Source organism: Pogonomyrmex barbatus, unplaced genomic scaffold (assembly GCF_055798465.1).
Source record: "Pogonomyrmex barbatus isolate J1 unplaced genomic scaffold, ASM5579846v1 scaffold23, whole genome shotgun sequence".
NCBI lineage: Eukaryota > Metazoa > Arthropoda > Insecta > Hymenoptera > Formicidae > Pogonomyrmex > Pogonomyrmex barbatus.
In genome coordinates, this window is record NW_028297120.1 from 2,762,959 (window position 1) to 2,786,211 (window position 23,253).

Below are 23,253 nucleotides of genomic sequence, written 5' to 3' on the forward strand. Positions count from 1 at the left end.
ACGAGCCGATCCGAGCGTCGAGCGAGGTGACCGCGTCACAATATAAATTATTAATGATCCACATCCACTCTTGAATACGGCGAAAGTACGCCCGAGTTGCTGGATCATTTAAGAATTCACCCAATTCGGCGTCATCCTCTCCAAGAATTATAAAATCGGGAGGCTTTGTCATTGAATGACACTTCAGACGACTCGTCGCGCTCAGAACGATTCTTGCGGGAGTCCATGTTAAGACAAAGCAGACGCTTCAACGACTAACAATATGTACTAACAATATATAGTTACAGGTGTCAGTGCAAAAAATGAAATATTAGAAAGCTCACAGGAAACAATTAACACTAAGATAAAAAAAAAGCAAATTAGCAAGTGATAAGTTGAAAAAGACACCACAAGTCTAAAAAAGATAAGAAAGCGGAAAATAAATAATTATATGAGAAACTGAAAGATATACACGTCATTTCGCTCAGACATTTCAATAGCAAAATTTTTTTTCTCTCTTCCCTCTCTTCTAGGAAATAAAAAAGAAACTTTATTATAATTACAAAATAAAATTATGGATTATCCATGGGGCTATGGAGAAAAAAGAGAAACTACCGTTAGAAATAGAGAATTTTAAACACCCCGGAGTATACTCCAAGGAAATAGGAAAACTAAATATAATCGAATCATTTTAGAAAATAATTATAAGAATAGATATTTCAATCGAGCGGAGCAAATAGAAGAATACATTCTTAAGACGCAAAATATATGTAGTGTATTAGCATTTACAAATAAATGGTCGTGTCAAAACTATAATAATATAATAGAAAAAAATTACCAGCGACTAAAATGCTTAATGAAAAGAATAAATTCCTTGTATAAAACACAGAAACAAACCGAGGACTGATCGACGGAATAGGAACCGTTTCCAAGACATTATTCAGAACAATGAACAATGACGACAGAAAATGACAATGACTAATCAACGAACAATTAAATATTCTACATAACAATCAACAAATGACAGAACACATAATAAAAAATCAAATTAAAATTATAAATGTGACAAAAGCGCACATAAACAATCAAGAGAAAATTATCCAAAATAACGAAAACGTGCTAGCCAATAAAAAAACTAGAAATTACGATAACAATAAAAATAAATCGCGAGAATATCAAGAAACATTTTATAATTACAAATGCAGTCCTCGACGAATTGACACAACACGCAGAAGATACACTAGAATATCTAACCGCGAAGAATATTATACCCACGACTAATACCACTAGAAGATATACTAGAGAATCTCAAAGAGACAATAACGCAAATATCTCAACGCTTATATTTCCCACTTAACATAAAGGAAAAAGACTGGACTACGATAAAGAAAATAATGACTATGAGCGCACACTGCGACAATACAGATGTCTACAATCCTGCATTTCCCATTAATTTTACTTCCAATATATAAAATATTAAACATTATACCGTTACTAGTACAATATATATATATATATATATATACAAAACATGTCCGCATTAATAAAAATCAACAACCCATTAATAGCTCTAGACAGACACATGTACGCAAGATTGACTCAAGAAAAATTAAGACAATGCACAGAAGTAAATTCAAATTTAAATTATTTATGCGAGCAAAGTTTTCCAATTAACAACATTAAAACCGATCCATTATGCAAAATATATAGAAACAGATAACCATTATAAAAATTGTAAAGTTAATTATATGATAGTAAAAAACAGCATATAGATAGCTTTAAATAATTCATATTCTTAGTTATATTCCAACAAAACAAACCATTACGATTTTATGTAAAAACAATGTAGAATTATCGCAAACACGGAAAAAATAACACTATCAAATAATTGTAAAATAGTCAGACACGATAATAAAATCGAAAATTGTAAAAAGCGGAAAAAAAATAAAAACTAATCTATCAAATTATAATATAACAATACTGGGCGAAACTCTCAACACAAATAAAGCGGAAAAAATTAAATTGAAGGTTGTACAAGACGCGACAATATTACAGAATTAACGAAAAAATTAAACAAAATAAATGACGAAATGGACACTAATGAAATATCGCCCTTCTTACAAAAGCATTTTGTATATCCTATATCTATAAGTAGCACACATTAATAATAATAATCGTTATGATAATGGTAATAGTTGCAATAAAAAAAAGCAACGAAATGTTACTAAACAAAGTACTAATAAAGCTAAGCAAAAATAGCGAATTATGTACTATAGATCGCGCCGTTAAAAGAAGCGAAAATACATGATTTTAGATAAACGATTGTAACAAGAATTGTATCAGGAAAAATTTCTTATAAACATAGCGAAACCTCGTACCTCCATTTTCTTTTGCTAATGGGGGGAAGAGGAGGATGTCGTAGCCATAGACAACTAGATATATTCCGTAGCAACAAGCAATTTAAGAAAAAAATCTTTCGAAAGATTATGAAAGTGCAAGATCGCAAAAGCTGCGATCAGTCTTTCGAAAGACCACAGAAACGCGTATAAAACGATTGCGAAAAGTCGATCAGCAAATTTCTTAATTTACTGATCGACTCGTGCGCAATATTGATTTACCAATATCGCGCAATCAATCGATGAAATCAGAATGCAGATCAGGCATCTATGAGAGTGGTTTGAAAAGTCTTGCAAAAATGAAAATTACTTAATTTTTTGGGATAAAATTTTTTATTTTTTAACGTAGTCTTCTTTTAGGCTTCTATATACTTCGTTCAACACTGTTCCAGTTTGTTAAGCCCTTGCGAATAATATGATTGGTCCAACTATGCAAAGTAGATATTTATTTCCGCAATTACCTTCTCATTTGAATGAAATCTCCTTTCCGCTAACCTCTTCTTCGCATTGAAGAATAAATAATAATCCGAGGAAGTCAAATCTGGAGAATAGGGGGGATGTGGGACGAATTGGAACCGTAACCATCAATTTTGCGGCCACAACGAAGGAGTGAGGTGGTGCGTTGTCGTATGGAAAAGGATTTTCTTGAAGTTCAATCGTAGACGTTTTTCTTGCAGCTTGGTTTTCAAACGGTGAATTATTTTAATAACGATGAATAATATTCACTTTTAATAGTTTTATCCTTTTTCATATCGAGGAATATTATTCCTTGCGAAAAGACAAAAGTCGCCGTAATCTTCCTAGCCGAAGGAATGATCTTCGCCTTCTTTGGTGCAGAGTCCCCGCCCATTCTTTGGTCTTAGGCGTGTAATGATGTATCCATGTTTCGTCCACAATAACGCCTAAAGTCCTGTGGATTCCGCTGGAACAGCTGCAAACATTCCTTGGAATACTTCACACGATTTTGTTTTTGATCAATTGTGAGCAATCGAGGCATCTATCTTGCAGTTAACTTTTTCATACCCAAAATGTTGATGCAAAATATTATGTACCCGTTCACTCAAGATGCCCACAGCACTAGCAATCTCACGCATCTTGATTCTTCTATCATCCATTACCATTACATTGGATTTTATCAATGATTTCTGGAAAGTAGCCTCAACAGGGCGTTCAGCATCACTTATGCTCATATGGCCACTCCGAAACGTTTAAAACCATTTATAAACTGTTCTAATCGAATGTGCTGATTCACCATAATATTTATCAAGTTTCTTTTTAGTCTTCTGAGGCGATTTGCCTTTCATAAAGTACTGCTTGATCAACACGAAATTCTTTTTCATCCATTTTTTAGGAATCACTCGACTTCCTCAATTCAAACGAACGCCAAATACAGAGAAATAGATCAACTTGGCTGAAACTTGGTGTGTGTTCTTCCAAAAGATGCTACTAACTGAAAATAACCTCGATACATACCAGTGATGCTATCTTTCTGACTTTGCACGGATTTTTCAAGCCACCCTCGTATTATCAATATACAGGATGATTCAGAACAACCGTTTGTCTTTAAAATATCATATTCCTGAGTCAATTCTAAGATGATTTTTCTTCTACCAAATTTTTATCAAAAGCTTAGTTTTTGAATTATAAGAAAAAACAGTTCGCGAATTACGGACTGCATACGGAAGATAGGCAGGAGCGGTGCAACTCACTATTCGACGCGGACGATTACGTGAGGCACTGATGCAATCAGCTGATAGCTACATGCTATTGATACATGCAACACATGCATGTCTTGCATTTTACCATACATACGCGCGTGCGTGCGCGCGGATGCATGCAATCGCGTGTCGAACACCCGCTGAGTTGCACCACCCCTGCCTTCTGTACGCGGCCCGTAATTCACAAACTGTTTTCCCTTATAATTAAAAAACAAAGCTTCTGATAAAAATTTGGTAGAGGAAAAATCGTCTTAAAATCGTCTCAAGAATATGACATTTTAAAGATAAACGTTGTTTTGAATCATCCTGTATAATCGGTTACCCGAGGACGGGCACGCGGAATCAAAATTAGAAGTCGTTCAATAAAACGCTCGACGCGTGGCGAGAAAAGAATAGAAATATTATCGTACTCTATCGCCTTCGATATGATGGTCGAGCGTCTCTAACATTTTTTGGTTATTGTTGAGATATATATTGGGTTGTCGGAAAAGTCATGACGCATTTTTGTAACAGATGGCGCTAGTTTATTTTTGGAAGTACTAGAGTCATTCGCATCTATATCATTTGACAGCTGACAGTTCTAACTTCATTCTAAAAAAAAATTGAGCGATTTAATTCAGTTTTGGAGATTTTATAACAAGTTGAAGATGGAAGACTGTGCTTTTACCATAAACTGTGCTTTTTACCATATATTACTGTTTTATTTCCGGAAAGAAAGGACGCGCATCAAGCTTGTGAAAAGTTGCGTAAAGTTTACGGTGCAATGCTCTACAAGAATGTCAGTGCCAACGATGATTCACGAAATTCCGTGCTGGTGATTTTGACCTTAACGACGCTCGGTCAGGGAAGCTCACCGAGGTTGATGACAACAAAATAAAGGCATTGATCGAGTCAAACCCACGTTACACGACATAAGAGATTGCAGAAACATTGAACATCCATCATTCAAGCATTCACGATCATCTGAAGAAACTGGAATACGTAAGCAAGCTCGATATTTGAGTTCCTCATGAACTTAAAGAAATTCATTCGACGGGGTGTATAAATATCTGCAATATGCTCATTAAATGTGAGGAAAACGATCCTTTTTTGAAGCGACTGATAACTGTTGATGAGAAGTGGATTGTTTACAACAATGTGATACGCAAACGCAACTTCGTCCTGACATGATGATTTGCCTCAAACGACATCAAAAACAAACATTCATCAGAGGAAGGTTATGCTCTCAGTGTGGTGGGATTTTAAAGATGTCGTGTTTTTCGAACTCCTACCAAGGAACCAACCAATTCGAAAATGTGTATTGTCGGCAATTGAACAGTTTGAACGAATCCATCATCCAGGAACGTCCAAAGCTCGTTAATCGTAAGGGAGTTGTGTTCCATCACGACCATCACGACGCGAGCCCACACACAAGTTTGATCACCCGTCAAAAATTATTGGAGCTTGGATGGGATGTGTTGCTACACCCACCATACTCGCCTGACCTTGCGCCGTCAGACTCCCACTTGTTTCACTTTCTTCAAAATTCCTCGTTTAATTCAGATGAGCTGTAAATTAGCACATCATTGTTCAGTTTTTCACCGATAAAGACAAGTCCTTCTATGATCGAGAAATTATGAAATTCATTAAAAGATGACAAAAGGTTATCGAACAAAACGGGCAATATATCATTGATTGATTTTTGTTCTTTATATAAATAAATGATCTTTGAAAAATATAGAAAAAATACGTCATGACTTTTCCGACAACCCAATATATCAATAGTGATATATATGTCGATATACGTGCATTATTGTTAAGGATCGTTCGATAAATCAGATAAATTTTTGCGAGATAGCACCACAATGAACTGTGTAGTATATGGCCAAGAAGTAACACTATTCAAACTACCTCGTACCAAGTTTCAGCCAAAAGCGATGCTTAGTTACATGTGGCAGACGTTGGAAACGAGCATGGCAGCAGTTGTCGTAAAAATGGAGAAAGACAAATTGCAGTTTAAACATTTTTATTTAAAGTGGACGGCTGCGCAAACCGAATTGGACGAAGTTCATGGGGACTCTGCACCAGCGTTGAAGACCGTTTATTTTTGGATTAATGAATTCAAAAGAGGCCAGGCATCAACCAAAGAAGCGCGTCCAGTTAAAGTCATTACGCTAGAAATGATTGAAAAAATCCATCGTATCGTCATGGAAGATCGCCAAATGAAGGTGCATGACATAGTTGAGATTGTAGGCATCTCAGTAAATGGGGTGCATAATATCCTGCACAAAGAATTAGAAATGAAAAAGCTTTGTGCGATTGGGTACCGCTGACCATCGATCAAAAACGCATGCGAAAACATTTCGCAGCAGTGTTTGTCGATGCTTAAGACAAACTGCTGCGCAATCCACAAGACTTTTGGCGTCGATTCGTGATCGTAGACGAGACTTGGATCTATCACTATACATCCAAGTCAAAAGCAAGTCAAACAGCAGTCGAAGCAGTGGACAGCGCCTGATGAATGCGCCGAAGAAGATGAAGACTATTTTGTCGGCCAGGAAGATAATGACCACTATTTTTTGGGATTCCCAAGGGATCATCTTCATTGACTACTTACAGAAGGGTCAAACAGTCATAGGAGCATATTATTCTACACTTCTGAATCATTTGTAGACGAAGAGCTGCAAACGAAATGATCGAGATTGGCGCGCAAAAAAGTCATTCATCATGACAATACTCCGGCTCACACCTCCACAGTCGCAATGGCAAAATTGCATGAATTAAGATTCGAATTGCTGCTCCATCCATCCTATTCTCTTGATTTAGCCTCTTGTGATTTCTTTCTATTCCCAAACCTTAAGATTTGGCTCAGGGAAAAGAAATTTTCATCCGATGAAGAGGTCATCGCTGCTGTGGATGCGTATTTTGAAGGTCTCGAGACTTCCTACTTTTCCGAAGAGATCAAGAAATTGGAACACCGTTGGACTAAGTGTGTAGAGCTCCAAGGAGACTACGTCTACTAAAAGTGAAAAAGAATTCCGGAAAATAGATGATTTTATTGCTTTTTTACCTGACTTATCGAACGACTCTCGTATATATCGATAGTGGGTATATCTTTATTAAAACTTACAGCTTGGATGACTTTGACCTTGACATATGTTGTTATCATGACCCTGAGTAACTTTGCCTTAACAATTAGATGGCGATCTCTCATAGTTTCTGAGATATTTAAAGTTAAATATGTATAGCTAGAGATAACTGTATAAGATGAACGACTTCACGAATTTCAATGACCTTACATATATTATCAATCTCATTATCCTAAATAACAATCAAAAGATTTTAAACGTCGCTCGATATTTATTAAAAAGTTGTAAACAAAAGAAGTTTGAAAAATATGATAATTTATAAATGCAGATACTCTTTCAACAATGATAGTCGATTGATAATTGACAAACTAATTACAAAGTAAACCGATGTCACAGAATACTAATAAGCCATAAGCTATTCAATTTGTTACCAAACAAGCCATAAGCCGTTTCATCTTGTAATAAACGTATACATTTGAGTTCAACTTTGCGTAGAAAGTTATAAACTCATGGAACCTCACTTCATGCTGAAAAGTGTATGCGAAATATGTATATAATAACAATTTTTGTTTTCATATTATCAATATGCTTATATTTTACAACACATACACTATTGAGGTAAATCTTTACTAAATTTACACAATTCGGATGATTTGACCTTAATCTATGTTATCAAGGTCATGACCCTGAGTAACTTTGCCTTAACAACTAGGTGGCAGTCTCTCATAGTTTCTGAGATATTTAAAGATAAATATGTATAATTAGAATTATAAAATTAAGAACTATAGAATGTTTTTGAATGTTGGTTTCTTATAATACATACCGTATTATATTGACAATGAAAATAAGTATTTACATTTCTTTGTTATGTTTGTTACTCAGTACGCATTCAAAACACTTACACATTCAGTACAGTTTACATCAGTACAGTTGTACTAACCCATGTGGAATCTCGCTTTGTGTTAAAAAGACAGTATGTTCCGTCCTCCTACGGGGACTACCAAAGAATCTAATCTAACCTAACCCAAATACACACACACACACACACACACACGCACGCACGCACGCACGCACGCACGCACGCACGCACGCACGCACGCACGCACGCACGCACGCACGCACGCACGCACGCACGCACACACACACACACACACACACACACACACACACAGTGTATTTTACATATCAATAATATTTATTATAAGCTGTTAATCTTGTAAAAATTATAAATAATAAAATAAATCTTAATACAATTGAGTATTAATATATATTCTAAAATTCTTTTAAAAATTTGGAATAAATTAAAGTTTAGTTATTGTTAAAAAAAGTTTACTATGCTTTAGTTAATAAATTACAATGCTATATTTACAATAAAAATGTTATGAAAAATATAGATTTATTTAAATTGCATTTAAAAATTTAGCAACGTTTACAACGTGAATAAAGATTATTTAAATAGCTAAGTAGAAGTGTGCTTTAACAAAAATATAATTAAGGAATAATAATAAAAATTTTTTTTATGTAAGTAGATTTCAGATTATTTATGTAAAATTGTGAAAATATGTAAATTTTAATTGCAATGCAATAAGAAATTAGTTGTTTTTAAAGAAAAATTTTATTTTACTTATTTTACTTATTTTTATTTTACTTATTTTACTATCATTCTTTTCGTTTGTGCTTTTAATAAAAATTTAACTATAAATATGTATTATTAAATTGTCATTAATATTAAAATTTATGTTTAAGAAAAAGCAACAATAAGAAAAAGGAGAAAAAAAAACAAAACAAAAAAAGAAGGATTTTCTTACTATTGTTGATATACATTGAGTGTATCATTAAATCAAAATTAGTTATTAATTATAATAAATTAAAAAATAAAATCTAGCTGGCAATATCTTTTATTTAAAGAAAATAGAAGTGATATTGTTATATAAAAGATATTAAGCATAAGCGCGCTCCTCAAATATAAAAAGATGCTTAAAATAGACGCTACAAAATGCATATTACAAAATTATTTTTTCAGAAAAAAATAAAAAGAGGAATGTCAAGTATAGGAGCACGCTTAAAAATTGTTATAACATTAAAAAATAAAATTTAATTGAAAATCTTTAAAAAAAAAAAATGACTGAGTCCAAGTAGAGTTTTTATAAATAGAATCTGGATGTCGAAGGTTCGACATGATCGATGTACGTAACTTATGCACGAATGGTAGCCAATCTTGTTCTCTTGGAATCTTGTTCACTTAGCACAAACGAGTGGAAAATTAAGATTAAAATACATTGCTTTTTGAATTTTAAAGATTGAATTGAATTTTAATAAATTTCAGAAGTAATGTATGTACACTGCTCATCGATGATTCACTGGGTCCTATAGTGATTCTGATTTATCTGCAGAGTCGATAAGATTAATAATGATAAATACATGTGCATCGAAAGGAACATATTAGCAGTAATTTAAAAGAATAAGAAAATTGATCAAATTCTTTTTGTACAATTACTTGCAATCATAATTAATGTATTTTACATGTAAAGAATTTTTGTGAGTATTGCAGATGTGTACTTTTTATCTGTATCTCGCTAGAATTGCTTCGCGAGAACGTGGACAAATACAAAAAATTAGTATATTTATGCGGTCGATTTTTCTTATCGTTATTTTAGATTGAGCGAGCGTGGCATAGTAGACAGCGCACTGGTCTATTATATTAGAGGTCCCGGGTTCGATTCCCGACAGAACCAAAATATTTACGCTCGTCTCCTCTCGGAAGACAATACCAAATCACCGAGAGTAACTTTGTCATGAAAGTTTCTCTATCAAAAATTTGCCGTTCGGAACCGGCGTTAAACTATAGATCCTATATACCTGTGTATAATTATCGGGCGCATCATAAGAGAGTATATGAGAGAGATCGTTATGCTTGAATACGAGCAATAGGAGTGAGAAGAGAAAAGAGAAAAAATTTTAGATTACTGCTAACGTGTCTCTTTCGACGCGCGCGTATTTAGTATTACTAATCTTATCGACGTACATCCAGTGGATCATTAAATTGATTTGTTAAGGGATTATAGAACCCAGCAATTGTAAAAATTTTAATTATTCTAATTATTATATAATTCTATTGCAAACTTATTTATTAACATTAAATATTATTACAAAACACATAAAATTTATCTAAAAAAGAATTTAATGTTTGTATAAATAAAAATTTAATAAAGAAATTGCTTTAATAATGATTTGGCGGAAGATATAATTCATTTGATGCATTTTTAATATAAGACGTTCCTGAGGCACCAGGCTACGGCGGCCGGCCGTCGAGTCTCGAATGGTAATGGGGGAATTGTAGGCATCGTCTTTGAAATCGGGTCGAAAAGAGCTACTAATTCCGAGCAATCCTGTCTTATTCGGTAGATAACCATGAAAAAGATTTAGATCTATTGTTTTCCAGATTTAAATCCTTTTGGTATTAACGGACAATATCAAACTAGACCGATTAAACTTCATGATCACAAATTTATCAAATGTCGTTTAAAATTTAAATATTCACAATATAGATTAAACTAACAATACTTATTTTATTAAATAATGCGAATATTGCGTTAATTAAATCATGATATTTATCATAAATTGAATATAATTAATTTGCGAGATCGTTACATGACTTCAGAATATTTAGAAGCATTGCAAAAAGATTTATTAGAATTTGATTTAAGTAGTATTTTTTCTACTTTAAGAAATATGAAATAATATTGGAGTAAACCAAGAAGTGATTTAAATTGTATGACGCAACATTATGGTCCTGCAACGTGATTTTTAATATTGAATCCTAGCGAGTATATGTAGAATGAATTAAGCGAATATATTCGTGAAGTAAATGGATGGTCCAATGAGTCTTCCTTATCTACCAATGTTCTCATTGTTAAAGTCTTGTATCAACATCGAGATTCCTCGACAATAAGTTTTGGATAATGCTTGATTTTATTTGTTCCAAAGATCATCTGATCGAAGATATAACACATTATTTCTGGCGACGAGAATACCAAGATAGAGGTATACAGCATTTTCATTTATTGCTTTGGATTAAAAATGCGCTAATTATTGGGAAATCTTCTGCAGAAAAAATTTCTAAATTTATTTCACAATATATAAAGAAACGGATCAAAACTGTTTCACCGTTATTATACAGACGAATTAATATGCATCAAGGACATAAACATAACGATTATTGTCTTCGTTGTAACAAGGAAGGACATAAAGTTATTCGTATATGTCGTTTCGGTTTTTCTCGTCTTGTTACGGAAATATTTGTTATGAGAGATCATTAGTTTAATAGTAGCTATGAAACAAAACATAAAAGGTTTTACGATCTATCAATATCTCAAATAGATATTGAAATAAATATATTAACGATTATAATCTAATTTTTCTTACTGCATGGGAAGGAAATATAAATATACAATTTATTGGTAAAAAATCATCATTTCTTACTTATTATGTTACAAAGTATATGAATAAACTAGAAAAATGTGAATTATCTAATACGGTATCGTAAATAGTAAAAATAAAAGTAAATCATTGGCAAGATTTCTTTGAAATATTGATTTGCGATTCATGAATAATAGGAAATGTGGAGCTCTTGGAACTGCTAATACATTGCTAGATATTCCTTTATATGGAACTGACTTAAACACGACTATTAGATGGTTAAATTAATCAGATACGATACAGAAAAATTAAAAACTAAAGCTGAAGTTGAAGCCCTTGATGGAAATTCTACAAATTTATTTTGTCCATTTATAATAAACAATCATTATCCACATAGCCCGAAAGAATTAGAATTGATGTCATCATCTTTACATGAATTTGCATAATGATATGATATATATTACAAAGACCACGAGGTAAAAATATTGAATACTTTTAGATGAGTAATGGTTATTATCTTAAATGGCGAAAGCGTCTATCTTATTAATCATTATAGATATTGTTGTAGCCAGATCTACAATTAATAATAAAGTAATCCGCATGAATTTCGGAAAAAGTTTTTCGAAAGATGACACAAAATTGCGATCAGTCTTTCGAAAGACCGCAGAAACACACATCGCGCGAGAATATTGCGAAAAGCCTATCAGCAAATTCCTCAATTTGCTAATCGAATCGAGCGTGATATTGATCAATCAATATCACGCGATCGATCGACGTAACCGATCAGAATGCTGATCGGGCATCGACCAGTCTATATAATCGGCTACACAAGGCGGAGACGGAAGGAGTCGAAATTATAAGTCGTGCGGAAACAATATTATAAAAGTATTATGCTCAAGATATTATGGAATCCCGTCGCGAAGTTCACGCGAGCCGTATTATCAGCATCTCAGGTCATACTCGGTCGTCGGCCGCCAGAGTAACACGAGACGCCCCGAGCCGCCCGACGACGCTTAATCGTGTGTGTAAAATATAACCGTTATAATATCAAATATTTGTGCTCTTAAAATAAATCAATCAAAGTTAAAGAAAGTGTGTATTAGTGATTTCAAGAGGACCCCTCCGTTCTTTTGATCCTACTCGGAGTTCCAACTTCTTAGGCTTAGGAATCCGACTATCCCGAATATTAACGTCGTAGCCCATCCGGGATACAACAATATGATATTAATACGTAGTCGGATAAATATTTCTTTTCATTGCTTCTCTTGTTTCAATCATGGAAAATAGAAGAACTTAAAAATGGGTGTGATAATTATATAGCGTTTTACGAAGTAAAATTACGTCTTATGGAAGCATTATTGAAAAATTAAAGGAATTACAAAAAGTACTTGAAAATGCGAAGCAATTACTTTAAGAGCTTGATAAATTGAAAAAAGAGCATGTGTCTCAAGATGATCTTAATAACCCAATAGGTGTTCAAAATTTTGAAGCTGGTGAAGCGAAGGAAGATTTTAAAGATCTTGATGACACATGCGAAAAAGTCGATATATTTGAAATTCAAAATTGAATATGGATTTCAAAATTGAATATGGATAAAAAAAAGAATGTTTGATAAAGTTATTAATATCGTAATGATATCAGATAAATCAATACGATTATACTTTAGCGGAAAAGGAGATACTAATAAAAGTTTCTTGATTAAAACAATTAAATGTTGGATAAAACAAAATTTCAAAGATATTGCTATAACAGCATCTACTGGTATAGCGTTTAATATAAATAGTTTGACAGTTCACAGATTACTGCAGTTACCTGTTGAACTTGGTCATACTCTTAAGTAACAATTATCTGATCATGTTTTACAAGTTTTATGATCAGATCTTAAAGATGTTATTCTCATTATAATTGATAAAGTGTCAATGATATCTAATTTAATTTTAATGTATATACACTTGATGACTATCTCGAATATTCGATACTCTTGATTATGATGATGGTTGGTTTGGTCAAAAGCATATTCTTTTATTTGGAGATCTGCTCCAGTTACCTCCCTTACATGAAGATCTTGCCTTTGTACGTTTATCAGATAAAAAAATTCATAAATATTTTAGTTCTTTAAGCTATTAATGAATTACTTTATTCGATTATAATAAATTGACAATATGCGTCAACAAAAAGACGGCACTTATCGCGAATTGCTTTCGAGAATTCGTATTGGTTTAATAATAAAATCTGATTGTGACACTCTCGAAAAAAGGAAAATATCTGTTAGAAATGAATCTTTCGAAACAAGATTAAATGAATTATGCGATTTTATTAATAATTTGCTATCTAATATAAGTGTGTTTACTGCTTACTCGTCATATGTGTGACGTTCTTAATACTGCAATGTTAACTCGTATTGCTTCAAAAGAAATATTATTAATTGCAAAAGATATAATTGATTGTACTCCATATATAAAAAAAAAAATATTGATAGATAATGATGATGATGATACTAGAACAGCTGGACTCTCAAAACAAATTATAATTAATATTGAAGCAAAAGTTAAGATGCAATATTAACAGTTTAGATCTTGTAAATAGTACAATTGCTACAATTATTTCAGTTATGCAGGATATAACTATTAATTATATTAAAAAGATAAAACTTTTTTTATCATCCGGTTTGTAATATTTTATTGAAAGAGTAAGTATTAAATTTAAAGTGATGGAGAAAGCATATGTTAAAAAACAATTTCCATTATCTTTGAGTTATAGCATCATATCATAAAAGTCTATTCATAAAAGTCAAGTATTGAGTTTGCAAAATACTATTATGGATATAGATAACTTCGTATTTAATTGCGATTAGATTTATGTTGCATTATCTCGAGTAAACGTTTTTGGATGGATTACATTTAATTAATTACGATTCTTCATCTATAAAAGCCAATAAAAAAGCTACTATAGAAGCTATATAAGAAGCTATTATAGAAGAATATAATATATACCGGCTAAAACAAATACATAAACCAGAATCAGAAGTGATTACTGTTTAAAAAAAGCGTTATTGTAAAATTAAAGATGTTCCATGGATATTGCCAAAAATGATTAATTATGTTCAAGAATCAGATGAAAAAGTACTGGTGGATTATGCGTGGTTTTCAAAATATAGATAAAGTTTTATGTTGTGCTCATGTTTCTTTGCAGTATTACAATGTTTATTGCATATAAATATTATCAGAAAGCATTCGTTTAATTATGATAAACTGAATTTTTTTAATTTGCACATCGATATGAACATGAAATGAATAATATGAGTACCTATGATATATACGACAATTTTTAGGAAAGTATTTTTCGACTCTTATTAAACGAGATGCATTCGAATTTCTTACTGTTATTTGTACAAAATATAATTATTATATAAAAAATTTAGTATAGCATCAAATAACTTCTATTTGTTGATGCAAGTCGAGTGGTAATACAAAAGTTACTACAATGTTCTTCTTTCAATTTTTATTAATAATTTGAATTAAAAAAATTACAATCTAAATGATTTATTAAATATTTTCACAATAGTGTCAATTATATGAGAAATCATATGAACATTGTGGAAAAAATGATATATTATTTAAGAATGAATTAACGTTGACAAAAGAAATTACTTATCATTTGTCTATTTTTTCATTAGAGAATAATAAATTAATAAAGAGATACCATAGAAATTTAATTTATCTACTATACCAACAACTAAAATATTAATAGCTAATCAGCAGTATAAAGTAATAAATGCTATGTTTTATCATGGCACAGATATTGAAAAAGGATCATTATACAAGTATTTGTAGAGAAGGAAAATCTTGGATTGAAATTGATGATATGTAAGTTAATAAAAAGCAATGGCCTAGAAGTGCTAAAGATATTTATATATTATTTTTACAAAAAAGTTTTAATAAAAATATTTGACAAGCAACATACATGAAAATATAGATACAGTAACATGAAAATATAGATACAGATTTTACATAATATATTTTCAAATTTCCATAAACAATTTTCATAAGGAAATTTACTTTACTAAATTTGCTTCTATTTCATTGTATATAAGTTATTACTCTATTACATATGATGGTTGATAATCTTACTACCAAGAATGTAAGTTGGTACGAGTATCGTCATTAGATACGTCATTAGATTAGATTTTGTGCGATTGATAATAAAAGGATACGAGAGGGCGTTGTGTGATATGCAAGGGAGACGAAGTCATTGAGAAAACGTAACAGCGAACACATCTCGCACCGTGCGGATTATAATTCTTCTACTTAATGTACTTCTAAGTAATGTACCTAAGTAATGTACATTTATTTTAAGTAATAAACTTTATTTCAACAATCTGGTAGCAGAGCGTGAACTCATGCAAGAAGAAAGAAAGTAAAATCATCAATATCATAAAGGTTATAATCCGTTACGACCAATTAATTAGTCGTTTAATATAGAGAGAAACGCGTTCCCAACAGTTCCGCTATTAACAGGACTATTTAGTTCCAATTATTTAGTTTGGGCAATGAAAATGGAAGCCATGGGAAACGAACGAAAAATAAAGAAGCAGTGGCATATATACGCTTATATTTATCGGACGAACAAGCATTGCAATTCGCAACCGAAAATGAAGCGAAGCTATTATGGATTAAAATTAAAAATGCTTACGCGGGAGCGGCAGAAGATCAGAAGATCGACGCGAGCAATGACTTGAAATTTCTCCATATGGAAGACAAGGAAACAGTAAGCAATTATATCGCGCGTGTCCATGGCATAAATATGAAATGTGCATCGTTAGGCTTGACTGTAACGCCACGAGAATTAGTGTATTACACGGTACGTGGAATAAACAATCGCTACAAAGATGTCCGCGAAATATTGAAGACGCAGCGAGAAAATTCTCTCGAGGAAATTCACGAGATACTCAAGGAACGTGAGAAAGAATCTCAACGTCGAAGAAACCATTTTGGGGAGACGGAAGGTGCCTACGTCATTCAAAAGAAGATCGACAAGAGATGCTATATTTACGATAAGAATGATCATATTGTAAAAGTATGTTGGCATCACAAAAATCAAAAGAAAGATCATCATAAAGCTACCAATAATAACGTCAAACGAGACGGAAGGAGAGATCCCGATGCGAGCGGAGGAAACACGGAGAGGAAGAAATCCACTAATAATATAGTAAAACCTATAGATGGTAACGATAAAAAATACGCGTTTATGCTTTATAATTCGAAATCGAAAAGTTATTTGATAGCGGCGCGACTAATCATATGGTAAATAATCTTAAATGGTTCACTGATATTGATTTCCAGTATGGTGAGCTCTGCCAGGTGGGAGCGGATCAAGATTGCGAGGGGATAGATACTATCGAAATCGAAACGAGATGAGAATAACGATAAAATTATCATTGTAATGAGCGATGTCTTGTACGTACCCCAACTGAGGGAAAATTTGTTGTCCACAACAACGCTCATGAAGAAAGGTTATAAAATAATTTTTACAACAAAACGATTACAACGACACGATTCTTGTAATGGACAGGGAAAGTAACGCAATCTTGACTGGTGAGTTAATTAATAAGCGCTTGAAATTTCTAGCTAAGTGTAAAGTTAAAGGTCATAAAGGTTCTTATAGTGTTCGAAAAACGACTGAAATTGGTCATAAAATATGGCACAGACGATTAGGACATATAAGCAATCAATATCTGTCTAAATAAAAATAATCTCGTAGATGGCATGTACATAGTTTTTGATGATGATTTCGTCTGTGAAAGTTGCAATGTTAATAAAATAACTAGGAAACCGCACAAGTTAGTGACAAAAGATCAGAGTAAACAATTATTTGAGCTTTCATGGCGATGTGTGTGGACCTATATCAATCGAATCACTGAATGATTCTCGTTATATGTATTTATAGAAGACTTTTCAGGTATGTACTTCACGTATTTTTTGAAGCACAAAAATGAAGTCCGCGAAAAGCTTGTTTCATTTAAAGAAAAGTACGAAAATCTACTTGGCGTCAGAGTCAAACGTTTCAGAACAGACAACGATCGAGAATTTATAAATCGAGAACTTGACGAATTTTTAGATAAAAACGGAATAATTCACGAGAAAATTGTATCGTATAATCCTGAAAGCAAATGGCAAGGCCGAAAGAGCCAACCGAACAATCTTAGAACGTGCTAAAACTCTCTTATATCCAAATTACCGAATACATTCTGGGCAGAAGCCGCAGTATGTGCTAGTCACGTCACTAATGTAACCTTTCATAAAAACAAAGATAAAACATCGTTCGAATTATTTTTCGGAATGAGACCAAATATCAATTATCTTCGCATATTCGGGTGTGTTGCATATTTCCCTAAGCAGAAGCGCGACAAATTAAACTTATCCGATAAGGTAGGAATAATAGTAGGTTATACGCACGTGAAAGACGAGGAAGTAGAACTTACGACGTATAGAACTTACGAACCGGAGAAAGGGCAGGTCTTAGAAAAAAGATCAGTAAATTTTAATGAAAATGATTTCGGCGCGAGACTTATCAATAATAATGATATAGGTAATGACAATATACAATATACTGACATACTTAGAACCGGAACAAGACGTAACTAAAGATCAGGTGGATAATGAAATAAATGCGAATCCTGATAATGAGACGACTGATGAAGGAAGTGAAGAAATCTTAGAAATAGAACGTAGACCCCGCGGGAGACCTCGAGGTACGACTCAAGCCGTATTAGAGGCGAGAGAATATTTACACCGTGAAAAAAATAATGCGAATCAAACAAGGGTTCGAAGAGCAGAAAAATTACGAGAAAAGACAGCCAATTTAATAGAACTAATTAAGGCACCGTTTAGTTGATGATGAAGCAAAAAATAGTCGAAACTGGTTAGATTGGGAAAAAGCCATGAGAGAAGAATTAAAAGTATTTGATGAACACTCTGTATGGAATATAGTAGATAAATCATATAAGGAAAAAAATTACAAAAAGTAAATGGATTCTGACGGTTAAGAATGAAGAAAATGATGATACCAAATTCAAAGCCAGATTAGTAGCAGCAGGGTACAACTATGTAAAACATAAAGATTACGAGGAGTCTTACTTATCCATGGTATCCATAGACGCATGGCGTCTGTTTATAGCGTTAGCTTGTAAATTAAAATTAAACCTGTGATTTTTTGATATTAAAACGGCATATCTATACGGTGATTTATCAGAAACGATCTATTTGTCATTGCCTCCAGGATTTGAAGAAGAATATGAAAAGAGAAAAGTTCTTAAACTTAAAAGGAGTATATACGGGCTCAATCAGGGTATAATTGGTATTTAAAATTCAAAAGTATTCTTATCCAAATAGGTTTTAAACCATTAACCTCAGAAAACTGCATATTTATATTGTCGAGTCAAAGGGCGTTCATTACTATCTCAGTTTATGTTGATGATTTCTCGGTCATAGACAACAATTTTGAATATGATAATATTATACTGATCAAACTGAAACAAGTTTTCGAAATCAATGAGACCACCGAAAGTAACATGTTCCTAAACATTAGAATAGAGAAATTTGAGAATGATATCACCTTGTCACAGACGGAATATATCACAAAATTATTAAGAAAATATAATTTAGATAAGTATAAACTGGTCGACATACCAATCGTCGCTGGAGAAGATAAAGCATTTGAGCGAACCAATGACGTGATAGATTTCCTATAAAGAAGCAGTAGGTGAATTATTACTTAGCGAACCGCACGAGTCCAGATATCGCGTTTGTGACATCGTACTTGTCACAATTTAATGATAGACGGAAAGGCGACATATTAAGTTAGTGAAACTAGTGTTGCGATTTACAAGGTATTCAAGAGAAAAGACATATTTTACATGAGTGAATCAGGAATTTTAAAAGCGTATGCAGACTTCAGTTGGGAAAATAGCGAAGGCGAAAAGTCATTCTCAGGGGGGATCGTTATGCTGGGAAATTCTTTAGTATTGTGGAAAAGCAACAAAAATGTATAGGATTATTTTTTTTTATATCTGTGAAGTAGAATTATTTGCGTGCTCGGACGTAATAGATGTAAATAAAGAATGAAAAATGATTGTCGAATCTAATAGTAGAAATGAAACTAGAATTTTTTCTCGTTCTTGAATAAACCTGTTGTAATATAATATATTGTGATAATACAGCAGCTATAGATGGAATGAAGAGCGATCATCAAATAAGACACGACATGTGAATTTGAAATTTCATTTTGTTAAAGACGAAATAGAGAGAGCTAATATTGACATGTTATATTGAGACAAAATATATGATCGCAGATTTTTGTACTAAGACTGTAACGCATGAAAAATTATTATGGACGTTAAGCAAGATTAATGTAATAAACTTAAATGTATTTGAGACTAAGAATTAGGATAAAAATTAAGATACAATATGCAAAGACAATATTCGTAGGGGGAGAGTGATGATTCGTAATCTTACTACCATAAGAATGTAAGTTGATACGAATATCATTACTAGATATTTTGTGCGATTGGTAATAAAAGTACGGGAGGGCGTTGTGTGATATGCGAGGGAGACGAAGTCGTTGAGAAGACGTAACAGCGAACATATCTCGCACCGTGTGGATTAATATATAATTCTTCTAATAATATATAATTCTTCTAATAATATATAATTCTTCTACTTAATGTGCTTAGTAATGTCCCATTTATTTTAAGTAATAAACTTTATTCCAACAACATATAATAAATTTATCAACAATTTGATAATTAATATCAAAAAATTGTATCATCTTTCATAATATTTTACAGTTTCTCTATTCTTCAATTGCTTTTTATGTAGCATCGACATATACATTTATACAAGATTCATCACCATGTTATGATATAATCATGTAGCAAAAAATGAAAATATACTGTATATACTGTTTCTAAACTGTTTAATATAACAAAATAAATGATAACACAACAAACTTATTTTTTATAAAAAAAGTAAAAAAGTCATCATCAAGTAAATATGTAGTGTATATTTTTCAAAAATTTTATTATCAATTATTGGCGCCAATTATATCTTCTTAAAAAATAAAAATAAAACTAAACATACATATCTTTACAGTCAAGAATTGTTCTATTTCGATTCAAATATTATATTACAAAATTACATAATCTTGTGTCTAAATGTATATTCAAATAATGTATTAGGTGTACAAAAAAGTTCTGAGTTTTAGATTTCATACAACCGAAATAACAATTTAAATTTTATATATCTTCCCGCCCTTTTGCGATTTTAAAGCGTTGACATTTGGCCTTCTAAAATGCCATATGGTTTGGCGTTTGATACCCTTAAAAATCAGTAGTGTTCACGATGGCAATAATAAAAGAGCATATTCGATTTTCCATCCACTTCGCGTTTCATCTGAAGAAAAATGCTGCTGAAACCACTGCAATGATTTATACTGCATATGGAGAGAACGCTGTAAGTCATACTACATGTAAAAGATGGTATCAAAAATTTCGCCAAGGAGATTTCAGTCTTGAAGATGAACCGCGTGCTGGACACCCTCAAAAGATTGAAACGGACGAATTGCAAACACTGCTGGATATAAACTCTGCGCAAACTGAAAAGGAGCTTGCAGAACAGCTTGGCGTTACGCAGCAAACCATTTCCGTACGTTTACATACGATGGGAAAGGTTCAGAAGGAAGGCAGATGGGTTCCGCATGAATTGTCCGAAGACAACAAAAATCGTCGGCGTGACACTGCACTCACTTTGCTTTCAAAGTTCCGGAAAAAAGATTTTCTGTACAAAATCATTACAAGCGATGAAAAGGGGATTCTTTATGATAACCCTAAACGTAGAAAATCATGGGTTGACCTTGGTCAACCTTCGACATCGATGCCAAAGCCCAATATCCACGCCAAGAAGGTTTTGCTCTGTATCTGGTGGGATTGGAAAGATGTGTTGTATTACGAGTTGTTACAACCGGGTGAAACAATCACGGCAGATCGCTACCAACAACAATTGACCAATTTGAGCGATGCATTAGAAGAAAAGAGGCCATTTACTGGCCAAGGACGTCGTAAAGTGATCTTGCTTCATGACAATGCTCGACCACATGTTGCGAAAGCGACTCAGGACCATATCTTTGCGTTAGGCTGGGAACTTCTCCCGCACGCGGCATATAGCCCAGACATGGCGCCTTCCGATTACTATCTATTCCGGTCGCTGCAGCATCATTTGGCTGATACACATTTCGTGAGATTTGAAGAGATACGAAAATGCATTGATGACTTTATCGTTTCGAAGCCGGTGAGCTTCTATCGTCAAGGAATTCGCAAGCTACCCGAAAGATGACAAAAGATCGTTGATGCAAATGGGGAATATTTCGCTGATTAGTATTTTTTTTGTTTGTTTTTTAATAAAGATTGAATTTTACAAAAAAAAGCTCAGAACTTTTTTGTACACTTAATAACTTGCCGCCAGTTATTGATATTAAATCTTTTATACAAATGATATCATTTGAGTTGAGTTGGCAATGTGGAAACAAATTTTTTTTGTTTTTTAATTAAAGCTAATACTATTTAAGTTAGAATAAAAAGACTCTTCAATGAATACAAAAATCGCAAAGATACTAGCACTTATGTTAAATTTTATTTTTTAATTTGATTACAATTAGAATTGAGTTAGATATGGCAATTTCGTAACATACTTTTTTTTAAAGAATTAAAACTATTACCACATGGGTTAGATTAAAAAGATTCTGCAATGAAGATACAGAGATACGTACCACTTAAATTCTATTTCTTTAAAATAAAAGATATTGTCAATTAGATTCTATTTTTTAATGGTACAATAGTTTCTTTTTTTTTTCGAGCGTCACTATACTTGACATCCTTTTTTTACTTTTTTTTAAAAGAGTAATTTTATAATGATATCAGACATTTTGTCGTATTAACCATCCTTCTGTGTTCAAAAAGCGCATCTATAATTGATACTTATTATATATGACATTTTTTATCTATAATACGCACAACGAAAGTAAATACAATAGAGAATGAAAGAACGAGTGAGATAGCATATTTGCTCTTTTTCCATGTCCGATTGATAATAGATTAATGGCACATAAACATCACTTACACTCCAAAACGAACTATGATCAATAATTAAACTCGCCGCGAAACTCAACAACATCGTTGACCGTCAATCGGACGCCCGGAAAAAGAGCAACAAGCATATTATCTCGCTCACTCTTTCGTTTTTTACTTTCTTACTCTCGTTATGCGTATTTATTAATAATCAGTCAATCAAAATCGCGGCATAAGGAGCAGAGATTAATATAATAAATATTACATTATCAGTCTTATCGATCCTGCGGATAAATCAGGCCGATAAATTAGGGTCACTGCAGGACCCAGCGAACATTGATTCACTAGATCCTATTGGGTCTATGCATAATTCCGTAGCGAAATTCCGATAGATGTCGTTCGCAGTTGTTTTTCCGCTCGCACATGTGTCAAACATATGAAGTGTCGTACATTAAGTGAAAGCTGAAATTTGTGCCGACATTTTAAGAAAGTATTCGAGATCCGTGACGTATACGAAGTTTAATTATATTTTGAACATGGAAGGAAAAAACGTG

The 23,253-nt window shown here is 32.7% G+C and overlaps 1 protein-coding gene and 2 pseudogenes across 6 annotated transcripts in view; 2 read left to right on the plus strand and 1 right to left on the minus strand.

Annotated features, from left to right (window-relative positions):
• The window catches only part of GlyS (glycogen [starch] synthase), an 81,963-nt gene that overhangs the window by 35,461 nt on the left and 23,249 nt on the right, over positions 1-23,253 (minus strand). The window contains exon 2 of one of the 6 annotated variants that reach the window (XM_011647103.3): positions 19,269-19,324. The exons of the other annotated variants lie outside the window; for them this stretch is intronic. Within the exon in view, the coding sequence (XP_011645405.2) occupies positions 19,269-19,295 (27 nt within the window). The 5' untranslated portion in view covers positions 19,296-19,324. The remainder of the gene's footprint in view (positions 1-19,268; positions 19,325-23,253) is intronic. 6 annotated transcript variants of the gene reach the window in all.
• Positions 5,938-12,127, plus strand: LOC148936363 (uncharacterized; annotated as a pseudogene).
• Positions 12,471-15,865, plus strand: LOC148936364 (uncharacterized; annotated as a pseudogene).